This window comes from Scyliorhinus canicula, chromosome 17 (assembly GCF_902713615.1).
Source record: "Scyliorhinus canicula chromosome 17, sScyCan1.1, whole genome shotgun sequence".
NCBI lineage: Eukaryota > Metazoa > Chordata > Chondrichthyes > Carcharhiniformes > Scyliorhinidae > Scyliorhinus > Scyliorhinus canicula.
The window spans coordinates 58648002-58660160 of NC_052162.1; the positions used below are offsets into that span (position 1 = coordinate 58648002).

The 12159-nt window shown below is 45.5% G+C and overlaps 2 protein-coding genes across 2 annotated transcripts in view; one reads left to right on the forward strand and one right to left on the reverse strand.

Annotated features, from left to right (window-relative positions):
• The window catches only part of si:ch211-153b23.7 (TNFAIP3-interacting protein 3), a 45196-nt gene that overhangs the window by 12665 nt on the left and 20372 nt on the right, over window positions 1–12159 (reverse strand). Inside the window, exons 3-4 of the mRNA XM_038775347.1 lie at window positions 10437–10580; window positions 2747–2872 (exon numbers count right to left, since the gene is read on the reverse strand). Coding sequence (XP_038631275.1) covers window positions 2747–2872; window positions 10437–10580 — 270 coding nt within the window. The remainder of the gene's footprint in view (window positions 1–2746; window positions 2873–10436; window positions 10581–12159) is intronic.
• Window positions 1–12159, forward strand: part of LOC119951950 (lectin-like) — a 149047-nt gene that overhangs the window by 8153 nt on the left and 128735 nt on the right. The window lies entirely within an intron of this gene.

Below are 12159 nucleotides of genomic sequence, written 5' to 3' on the forward strand. Positions count from 1 at the left end.
CTTTGAGAATTGTTTTGCATTCTAGAGGCATCAGTAACCAGTGACGCCATCCAATTTTGCAATTCCTCATGTGTGCGATATCTGCCCTCTTGGATGAGTGAAATTCAAGTGACAGGCATCTGACTCAGCCACATACTGTGTAGTAGGTATTAATGGTTCTACCATCTTTACCCCCCCCCCCCCCCCCCCCCCCCCCAAGCAAATGAAACCTATTCCCTCAAGCTTGTTGTTAGCTTAGAATATCAACTGAAAGATATTTCCAATCAGTTAAGGAACATTGCTTGGTCATCTATAGACTGGTCCTGAAATAAAAAGGTCCCCACCCCAGGCGTCTAGCTTAGGTATATTGTAGCAGACTAAACTATTATTACATTTCCCAATATTGGCTCTTAGAATTCTAGGATATTGTTATATATATGGGCTTGTGATGATGTAAATGTGAGACTACAAACCTTGTATACTTATTTAATTATTGAAACCAATTGTGGATTAGTTTATAAAAGATTATATGATAGAATAGATGGTAACTAAAGCTAATCATAACATACCAATCTTACTTAAGATATGAACATTTTTTTTATTCCACCTTAATAACAATTTGGATAAACAAACAGATATTGATTAAAGATATTTATACTCAACAATCCTGTATAATTTCTCCTTAATTGGAAGTGTCTTTGTCTCAAGGTTTATTGAGTCACCCAGGTTAATAGGGTTGTTAAGAAGGCATATGGTGTGCTAGCCTTTATCAGTAGGGGGATTGAGTTTCGGAGCCACAAGGTCATGCTGCAGCTGTACAAAACTCTGGTGTGGCCGAACCTGGAGTACTGCGTGCAGTTCTGGTCACCACATTATAGGAAGGATGTGGAAGCTTTGGAAAGGGTTCAGAGATTTACTAGGATGTTGCCTGGTATGAAGGGACGGTCTTACGAGGAAAGGCTCAGGGACTTGAGGTTGTTTTCGTTAGAGAGGAGAAGGCTGAGAGGTGACTTAATAGAGACATATAAGATAGTCAGAGAGTTAGATAGGGTGGACAGTGAGAGTCTTTTTCCTCGGATGGTGATGACCAACACGAGGGGACATAGCTTTAAATTGAGGGGTGGTAGATATAAGACAGATATCAGAGGCAGTTTCTTTACTCAGAGAGTAGTAGGGGTGTGGAACGCCCTGCCTGCAACAGTAGCATACTCGCCAAATTTAAGGGCATTTAAGTGGTCACTGGATAGACATATGGATGAAAATGTAATAGTGTAGGTCAGATAGGTTTCAGATGGTTTCACGGGTCGGCGCTACATCGAGGGCCGAAGGGCCCGTACTGCGCTGTAATGTTCTATATGTAATTAACACTGCAATGAAGTTACTGTGAAAAGCCCATGGCATGCTTCCACCAGTAATAGTAGCTGGCTTCCTAACTATCACCCAATTGCTAATTCAGTGTAAATACCATGTAAATATGGCAATGTTTTATTTATACTGCGCAGCATTCTTAATTATTTGCTTGTTAATGCCAATTAACATCTCAAATTCCCCAATCAAATATGTGTTAATTGTCACATCGGAAGCATAATCTGAAATTGCTCATTGTAGATAGGTTAGCGAAATGGGCTGGAAATGATAGAACAAAGAATTCCCCATCCTGCAGTTTATAAATTGTTATTTCTTCTTTTGTTAAAAGTATAATTAAGCATGCCTTTTGTTGCAAGGTAAACAAAGAATATAATTTTCTCCCCTCAACCAAATTATTCAAAGCTTCATCCTAGTGTATATAACTACAAGATTAGTGCTCTTCCCGTACCAGCCTCCCCGGACAGGCGCCAGAATGTGGCGACTAGGGGCTTTTCACAGTAACTTCATTGAAGCCTACTCGAGACAATAAGCAATTTTCATTTTTTTTCATTTCATTTCTTTAACAACTGCACTGCAGGGTTGTAACAATAGGCTTACAGAACAGACATCCTATCATCATTAGAACAAATTCATGTTCCAGTTTCAAGTGTTTCACTGCTTCATGAACAGTAAGGGGGAGTCGCATTCTGAATGCTCCCTTTACTCCAATTATGTTCCGACCAGTGCATTTTATTGTTCAGTCAAGAGCATCAATACGAACATGTCTGCCTCAGTAAGAATGATCTGTGTGAAGGCAGTAAGCCAGGGGAACAGTTAGTAAAATGCAAGCATTACAGTGTTCAGACGAACTTCTTGACAAACGTAGAATATTAAATTTTATAGGTGAGGCAAACCCAGATCATTGATTCACATTGAGCCAGGTCAGTTGACGCACAGAACATAAATTTAAATTGGTGAAATATAACTTTACGTTGGTTAATAATAAAATTAATCTTTGCTAAAACGGTGATAAATGTTTGGCATTAATAGGATGTGATTTAGTATTGTGAATAAATGTTGAAATATTGGCATTTTCATTGCCTCTGGGATTTTACTGCAGTGATGGGGCAGCAAATCCTGTTCCGATGATAAATGTAGAAATTTGCAGGAAGCCACACTGCACCAAATCCTTTGCAAGGACTAATTCACTTAGAGAAAGTTAGGGATGAATTAAAATGCTGTTGGAAACAATTATCGATGAACTGCAATGCTGGAGTGAACAAGCTATGATGGACAAAAAGGTCTTTGTCCTCGACTTGGAAGCAAGGGTTACTAGCCATTCACAATAAAGGGAGAATAAATATTGCCCGGCGCACAATGGTAAACTCTATTCCAACTTCATATGGGTGTAATGACTTACCAAGGGTGGTTGGACTGTCTCTCTCATGCTGTGTAATTTACTTTCCAACTGTCTTACATATTCCTGGAGCTGTTGACTTCTCTTCATCTCTTGGATTAAGGATTGCTCATAATACTCCCTTTTGCGCTAATTTCAAAACAAACAAAAGTATTAAATACATTTTGGTGCATTGATTAAAGGTGACATTTTTTAGCTAATGTTGAGAGCCTAGTCATGTGAACCTGCTTAGCATAAATGAACAAATCAAATTTTTGACATACACTGGTTCAAATCATAAGGCTAGTTATCCTGCGCTGATACAAATGAACGGCAGGAGAAACTGTTGCCACTTGAGGCACAGTGGTTAGCACTGCTACCTCACAGCGTCAGTGGCCTGGGTTCGATTGCAGTCTTGGGTGAGTGTGGAGTTTGCACTTTCTCCCCGTGTCTGTGTGTGTTTTCTCCGGTGCTCAGGTTTCCACCCACAGTCCACGTGGATTGGCCTTTCTAAATTGTCCCTTAGTGTCCAGAAAGGTGAGGCTGGGTTACCGGGATAAGGTGGGGGCGTGGGCTTAGGCAAGGTGCTCTTTCAGAGGTCGGTGTAGAGTCGATGGGTCGAATGGCCTCCTTCTGTGCTGTAGGGATCCTATGATTCTAGAGACTTAAGTAAGAGATTAAAATTCTTAATTTTGGCCTAGGATGCAAGTATATAATTAAACTCCTTGGGAGATGAGCGAAAACACAGAATTCTAAACTAATCAACTGACTGTTCTACTGACTCACAGCAACGCCTAAAACTCCCCAGAGGTTAATTGGGGGGAACTGTCTGTACCGGTGATGCATTAATGGTCAAATTTGGATTTAATTGTAACTAAATTGAAGAAGTAAATTAGGAAGTAAACATGCAATGCAACCCTCAGTGTTTTCATTCTGTTGCCTGCTTGTCAATACTTACTGACAGAAACAGGAACAGGGGAATTAAACTTCCTACATTGTGCTAAAGTCTTCCCACAGTAGAGTTTAGCACAGCTTTGTTCTGACTGGTTTAAATGCTGCTGTAACCACATCTGGTCTTTGTGTGACTGAGGTAGTGCTGGGCAAGTGTTAATTGAAGGCTCTAAGCAAGTAAGAGGGATACATTTCTCCATTATTCTAGCAGTCTGCTGCCAGTGACTGCACATTTTATTAACTAAATCTTGCAATACTTTCAAAGTAATAAAACAAAATGATACTGGTTGTCAAATGACACTACCACACCGTAAGTCTTTGGTAACAACAGCAAGTTGAACAACATAAGCATTCAAGGCTGAAGCATCATCATTAATAGAATGTAAAATGAGCTTCCTGGTTTGTACGGATTCTGTTGGCGCCTCTTCTGGCAACCTGAAAGCTGGGTTTAATCACACATTGCAGAGAGGGGGGGGGGGGGGGGGGGGGGGGGGAGGAAAGAGGCGGAGGGGGTGGTGACTGAGGTAGTGTGAGGGTTGGAAGGGCTGTGTGTGTAACCGAGGCGGTGCGAGGTTTGCAGGGTTGTGTGTTACTGAGACACTGAGTGGTGGGGATGGGTGGGTCTATGTGTAACTGAGGGGGTGAAGGTTGGGGTCTGTGTGTTACTGTGGCAATGAGCATTGAGGGGTCGGTGTGTGATTGCGGCAGTGAAGGTTGTATGTAACTAAAGCTGTGGGAGGGTTGGGTGTGTGTGTCTGAGGCTGTGGGTGGGTTGGGGTGTGTGAGACTGAGGCTGTGGGAGGGTTGGGGGTGTGTGTGTGTGTCTGAGGCTGTGGGAGGGTTGGGGGTGTGTGTGTGTGTCTGAGGCTGTGGGAGGGTTGGGGGTGTGTGTGCCTGAGGCTGTGGGAGGGTTGGGGGTGTGTGTGTGTCTGAGGCTGTGGAAGGGTTGGGGGTGTTTGCGCCTGAGGCTGTGGGAGGGTTGGGGGTGTGTGTGCCTGAGGCTGTGGGAGGGTTGGGGGGGTGTGTGTGTGTGTGAGAGACTTGAGGCTGTGGGAGGGTTGGGGATGTGTGTGTGTGAGACTGAGGGAGGGTTGGGGTGTGTGTGTGTGACTGAGGCTGTGGGAGGGTTGGGTGTGTGAGGCTGTGGGAGGGTTGGGTATGTGTGTGTGTGTGTGTCTGAGGCTGTGGGAGGGTTGGGGGTGTGTGTGACTGAGGCTGTGGGAGGGTTGTGTGTGTGTGTGTGTGTGTGTGTATGAGGCTGTGGGAGGGTTGGGGGTGTGTGTGTGTGACTGAGGCTGTGGGAGGGTTGGGGGTGTGTGTGTGACTGAGGCTGTGGGAGGGTTGGGGGTGTGTGTGTGCGTGCCTGAGGCTGTGGGAGGGTTGGGTGTGTGTGTGTGTGTGTGTGTATGAGGCTGTGGGAGGGTTGGGGGTGTGTGTGTGTGACTGAGGCTGTGGGAGGGTTGGGGGTGTGTGTGTGACTGAGGCTGTGGGAGGGTTGGGGGTGTGTGTGTGCGTGCCTGAGGCTGTGGGAGGGTTGGGTGTGTGTGTGTGTGTGTGTGTGTGTGTCTGAGGCTGTGGGAGGGTTGGGGGTGTGTGTGACTGAGGCTGTGGGAGGGTTGGGTGTGTGTGTGTGTGACTGAGTCTGTGGGAGGGTTGGGTGTGTGTGTGTTTATGAGGCTGTGGGAGGGTTGGTGGTCAGTGTGTGAGATTGAGCCAGTGGTGGGTTGGGGGTCTGCAAATAGTAGCAAAGCTTCACCAATTCTCCTGTGTGATATTTCAGATCTACAGCTAGATTTCTGGATCATTAAAAGCAGAAGAGTCAACATTCGAATCTAATATGAGAGAAAGTGACAAGAAAGGATTTCTATATTTTGCTCAGTTTCAGAGAACATGGGCACAGAGTAGTAATGAAGGACATGATTAAACAGAAATGAAAGAGTCCCATGTTAAGCACACTTAGCCGTGTATTTACCGGCACTGCCATTTTTAAATGCCCACACCCAAGGCACCAACTCACCTGGAAGGTAGTCATCAAGTCCATCACCGAATAAGGGCAAGGCACCCTGTAGCCACCTGGGGTGGCCACTGCCCAACACAAAATGGAAGATTGCAAGGAATGCAGGGAAAATGGACATGTTGGAAAGCAAGCAGCTTGCAAGGCGATTGTGTATTGGGACGACTGCAGAAACCGGTTTTGACTGCTGCAGAGACCAGACAGTACTGTGAAAGAAAACCCGTTAACATACTAATGAGGCAATACCGGGCGAGTCCCAGATACAATGGACACAAGTGAAGCACAAAGCGATACATTCTATGGAAGGCCAGACCCAGTGGCGCCAGAGAAGCCCAAAACAATAGGTCCCAAGAACCGCCCCAGCAACCAAGGAACTGCCCTACGATTGGGGGTTCAAACATATCGATTGGGAAGAGACCCAATCGATTCCAAGCAGGTAAGGGAGTCCGCTCAAAGGGGCGCGGACCCCCTGGGACCTATGAAAGAAAGGTCCCACACATGGTTCAGTCTCCTGTCTCCTGTCTTCTACTCCAGCCGTCGAGCAGCAGCCACCAACAAGTAAGTGCCTAACGACGACCGCTACCAGAAATAGGCACTCCTGACACCCTTGGCAATTGATAACAATCCGAAGTCTGCAGACCAGAGCAGAGCAAGAGGCCTTGTTCCCTGACCTCGCAGTTCCTTCAAGATAAGTATTAGTTGTTTAGCGGTAGGAGTAAGTTTAATCCTTTAGCGTGTGCATGGGTAGTTATTATAATTGTATTATAATAAACTCTAGTTGTTTGGACTTACTAATTGGTGTACGGTTTTATTGCTTTGAACTTCACCTTGAAGCTTGTGGCGGTGTCTTAACGGCACCTGGCGACTCCAGAGCTTAGAACGAGAAACAGAGCCAAAGTGAGTGTTAAGCACACTCACCCAGAACGAGCAACAACCCCCAGGCCCGATCCCTGGCATGGGTAAAATGTCACCTGGGCACTTTGGGACTGCCAACCTTGTACACTGGTAGTGTCCCTGCTGGCCTGGCAATGCCACCCGGGCACCCTGGCAATGCCCAGGCGGCATATGGGGGGGGGGGGGGGGTGGCATTGCAAGGTTGCCAGGTTGGCATCAGAAGTGACAGGATACCAACATGCTCAGTGCCCAGCCACCCAAGTGCCAGTATGCCTAGTCTCAATTTGTGGTGACCGGAACTAACTGGGCCCCTCTAAGGCGAAGGGATTTGATCCCGATGTCTTGGGTAAATCAGATGAGTTACCAACTTGAGATGAGCTGCTCAGTTTAATATGCAGATTTGCCAAGTACAGATCCCACCCACTGTGGGTGGGATCAAGATGGCAACATCTCACGTCCGCAAACGTGGACTAGTCGCAATGGCACCTGGGCGTCCCTCTGGCCACTGAAGGCCCCACCGGGTGGTTGGGGACAGGACAGGGTGGCACCCTGGAACTTTCGCTGACACCCGGGTACCTCGGCAGAGCCAAGGTGCCAGGTTGAGGGGGCCTTCCCAAGATTGATGGGGTTTGGGAGTTGGAAGATCGGGGCTGCTGGTCGAAAAGGGTCCCCGATCTTTGAGGAGCCTTTCCATCTGGTGAACTTCAGCTCCCCGGCAGGAAATCCCTCCAGGTACGGCCTGGGCAGGGAGAAACTCTCCGAGGCCAAAGAAACACAGCAAAGTGCCGCTGGCTAGCAGGATGTTCCTCAATGCTGCAGCCGCCGAGAAACATCCCGTTAAACGCACTGTTCAGTGTACTTTAACTCGAGTCTGCTGAATCACGCCCATGGTAATTCACTGGGGAAAAAATGCATTTTATCGATGTTTATGGAGGGATAAACGTTTGCCTAAACACCATGGGTCCTTCATTGAATGTCATATAATTTACAACCATCTGAGCTATCAGGTGGGCCTTGGTTGAACGATTCACCTAAATGATGGTATCTCTGACTATGCAGCACACTCTCAGGACTGCATTGAAGCATCGACTGAGATTATATGGAATTCTGATTATATGGAATTATACGGAAGCCTTTGGAATTCTGCTGAAACCTACAAGTTTCTGACTTGGAGGCAAGACTGACCCAGGTTTGGCACAGGTGCCTGAAAGTCAAGTCCCAAGAAGGTACACTGTGGATCGCACAATTATAATTCTTTAAATTGCTGAAGAGATCCATCCAGAGAGAACTGGCACCGCTTCTAGCACGGTTCTGGGCGGGAAAGCTGGTCTCCAGTGGTATCAATGAAGCAGATCACACGGGAAGTGGCGCATGGTGCTGCCTGTCCCAGAGGAATCGACAAGTTTCTCCTCTTGGATGTTTGGTTAATTATATTCTCATCCAAGGTTCTATGCAATAGTAAGTGTGCTGCCTTCAATAAGGAATTGAGATTAATCACTGGATTACTTGTAGCCTTTGCCGCTGTTGCAACATCAAGTCTGGTGACAGAAGCGACAATACAGCGATGAATCCAACTGGCCACAATGTTACAATTACAGCTGGCATTCTCCAGAGAATCAGTAATGTGACCTTCAAAAACAATGCAACTGAGATAAAGAATTCACCATTGAATTTATTCAAATGATACTTTAAAAAATGTAGATTCTGTATGTCTTCTATTACCAATTTACTGTGCAGTAATTTACTATTATCTAGCAAAACGTAAAACAAATGATGGGCTTGAATTCATTAGCAGCTCCAAAGATCATTGTGTTCAATTAACTACCTTTACAATGTACTTTCCTTCAGAAAATATAACTGGTCATGTTAATATGACTGCATTCTGAAGGAAGAATAACTCCCCTCTAAATGAGTGGGTCCATAACTGTAGGAGGGTACTAAGAGAACTGCACACTAATTCTACAATGATAAGGTGATGCTTCTGATTTTGCATGTAACAAACATAAAGTAGCTCTGCATTTGGATTCTAATTATTGGCACAGACTTGTGAAATAGGATCATCAGTAGAGGCCATCGTTACAGCACAGAAACAAATTCTTTCCATGCAGACTTTCAAGATATTCTGCAATAATTGAAAGAGAAAATGTATTTTTCAGAAGAACTGGGACAAATGTTTACGGTTGCAATATTATTTGGGACTCCTAATGGCATCCAAAGCAATGGAGTCACTTTGGTGAGGTTCCTAAAGCTCCTGAGGATATTACATGGCTTATTTACTTGTATGAGTGTATGCTCCTCCACAGTAACACCTGACCGCCTTCTTCCTACTCCTTCAGTCTACTAATTCCATTAGATTTTAGGCCCTCATTAAATGTTTACAATAAAATTCCCGTGTCACATATTGGGAAGAGGGTATATTTTACACCTTTATAACAAAAGCGCTCTTGGTCACATTGCAAGGATACATTGGAGACAATCTAGGAAAATAGCAAAAGTTGGCAGTTCACAAAATGTTGAGTTGAGGAATAGTCTTTTACAGGTTTGATGGCTAATCTTAAGCAGGCCAAAATTTCTCATATCGACCCAGATTGCACCCGTCAGTGCTGAGCAGCACAGATACTTGCATAGACCAGGCAGGTGTCAGCATGACTACAAGTGGATCGCCATTACAAAACCGGTAGAACCTTGGAGGAATTCTGTACTGAAGACTTACATTTTTGACAAATTAATAGATTTAAGGTAACAATAAGTGAAAATCAATGGGACATTGTATTTGGGTAGTACCTACCCAAGAATTATGTCAACTTTTATTAATCCACACACAGTCCCCCAACTGTCGTTGCTTCACATGTAACCTCTGCCACATGTTCACAAAAACACATAACCTGCTCCAGATCCAATTCACAGAGATACTAGACCTCATTCAACTCCCCACCTTTTTAGGGAGATTCTCTCTTCTTTAACCCTTCTAGTTTAGAGACTGGCACAATTCTCTCTTTCCTTTTTCACCTTCTATAAAGGGTTCATCATTCTTCACCTTCACTGACCTAATTCATCTGGTACTTCCAATTCCAATATGTCCACAGTACTGGCTTGAGCCCGCACTCCTGTTGGAAAACTCTCTTTCCATTTGCTTGCAGCTCCTGCAGATACTCTCCTTCTCCACAAGCTCAAAGGTCTAACCCTTCCGTTCTCCTTTCTTGTTCCTAGCATTAATGTCCGCTCTCTTTCCACTTCGTTGCCTTCATTTTGCCTTTTCCTAAATTCTTACCTACTTCTGAGGCAATTTCTTCACCGTCCTCTTCATTCAATTTTTCTTTTCAGTTCCCTTTCATTTCCAGCTATTTGCTGTCGCTCCCCATCCTCCACTGCTATCCACACCCCTCCCAAGTGCATCCATTCTTTAATTTCCCTCTGCATCCATTTCCCTTCATGCCATGCATTCTGTCCTCTTCAAATATTGTTTGTTTTCCATTGGTTGACATTGTTCCTAATCTACCCCTAAGTTCACAGACTGGTTTGGTCTCATTCCTTCCGTCAATGTTCTCACAGATATAGTGATTGGAATTGCCAGCTATGAAGGAGTTCTGGTTCTTGAAAAAGTTCCTGTTTAGAGTGTGCACATATAACAATCTGAGCTATTAATACTGGGAGGAGCAGAACTGTCTGGTGTATAAGCCAATATACTAGAAGAGCTAGCTGGCTAGCAGGTTAAACAATGACACTCATCCGCACCAAACATTGATTTGCCCAAAATGCTGAATGTCAGAGAAAAGCAGTAATGCTTGACATATATAAGAAAAAAGGGGAGAACAGTCATTGATCAGTAATTCTGGTTCTTGGTGCTATCTATACCTGCTCATTATCCAGTTTCTTGGAAAGTGCATTAGCATGCTGATTGGAATCTGAAACCTCCATCTGCAGTGCTGCCACTCTTTGCTGAAGTCCTGTTGTAGTTGCTCGATAGACCTGGTCCCAATCTTGGTTGAGTTTCATCAGCTGAAAGAAAGATCAGATGACAAGAATGGAAGCAGATATTCCACATTAGTTGGTGTTCAGCGACAGCCACATTCTCTAGTTTTACTTTTATTGGATTACATCTGGTTCTAGAGAGAACTTCCTGATCAATTGGTCATTATGTCTCAGTAAACTAACAGTTTTGATAATGAACAGTACCTCTTTATCATTTGTTAGGGACATGGATTACACAGGTTGTGTCTAGAGTTTCTCCATCTTTATCTTGTCAAATCCTTTTAACATCTTAAAGACCTCAATTAGATCACGGTTAATATTCTGTACTTAAGGGACTACAAGTCGAGTTAGTGTACTTTAATTTAACCCTCAAAGTGCCAGTATAATTCTGGTGAATCTGCACCGCAACCCCACCAAGTGCAATATATCTTTCCTCGACTGAATCCAGTACTCCAGATCATGGCCGGAATTCTCTGGTCATTGAGATTCATTTTTCCCCTAGGTGTGCACCCCCACCCACAGGTTTCCCTTCGGAGTGGAGTGATTACAATGGGAAATTCCATTAACAAGTGGGGGGAAGTTAGAATTCCGCTGCCAGCAAACGGCGTGCGGCCGAGGAATCTCCAGCTGGGGGACTGAAGTATCCCACCCAAGTAAAGTTGAACTTCCTCTCTTTATATTTCAGACCCTTTGAGATATGGAAAAAGAAAAATTCATTAGCCTTGTTGGTTACCATTTGGAGCCATTTACTAACTTTTACCTGGACTCCCAAATCTCTTTGCTCCTCCAGAGTTCCTTGTTTCTCACTACTTAGAAAATAATCCAATTTATCTACATCTTTTTTGGGCTTAACATAAATAGCCTCACACTTGCTCACACTTAACGTCACTTGCCACAGTTTTGCCCTTTTGCTTCATCGATGTTCCTTTGTAGCTTGCTGCTCCTCACTTAATATGTGTCATCCATTAGCTTGGATGCACAACTCATTCAAGCTACTAATTGATGTGTTGAAAGCTTGTGGCTCCTGAACATATCTCTTCGAAACACTATGGGCGGAATTCTCCGCTCCCCACGTGGCGTGGGAGAATCGTGGGAGGGCCTCCTGACATTATTTACGCCCCCTGGCGCCCCCGCGATTCTCCCCCCTCCCACCCACTTCTCAGAAAAATCACCGTTCACCGTTTTTCACGGCGAACGGCGATTCTCCGAGCCCGATGGGCCTAGCGGCCGGCCCTTCACACCCGTTTCACCACGGCAGCAACCACACCTGGTCGCTGCATTCGTGAAACGGGCGCCGGATGCCCGTTTGGGGCATCCAGGGGCTCGATTGGGCCGGGAGCACCGCGACTGTGCTCCGGAGGGGACAGGCCCGCGATCGGTGCCCACCGATCGTCGGGCCTGCGTCCAAAACGGACGCACTCTTTCCCCTCCGCCGCCCGGCAAGATCAAGCTGCCAGGTCTTGCCGGGCGGCGGTGGAGAAAGACGGCACCGCAGGTTCACGTCGTCTGCGCTGATGTCATCCACGCATGCGCGGGTTCCTGCGCATGCGCGGATGACATCCGCAAAGCGCCGTTCGGGCGTAATTTCAAGCGGCCGAGGTCGCGG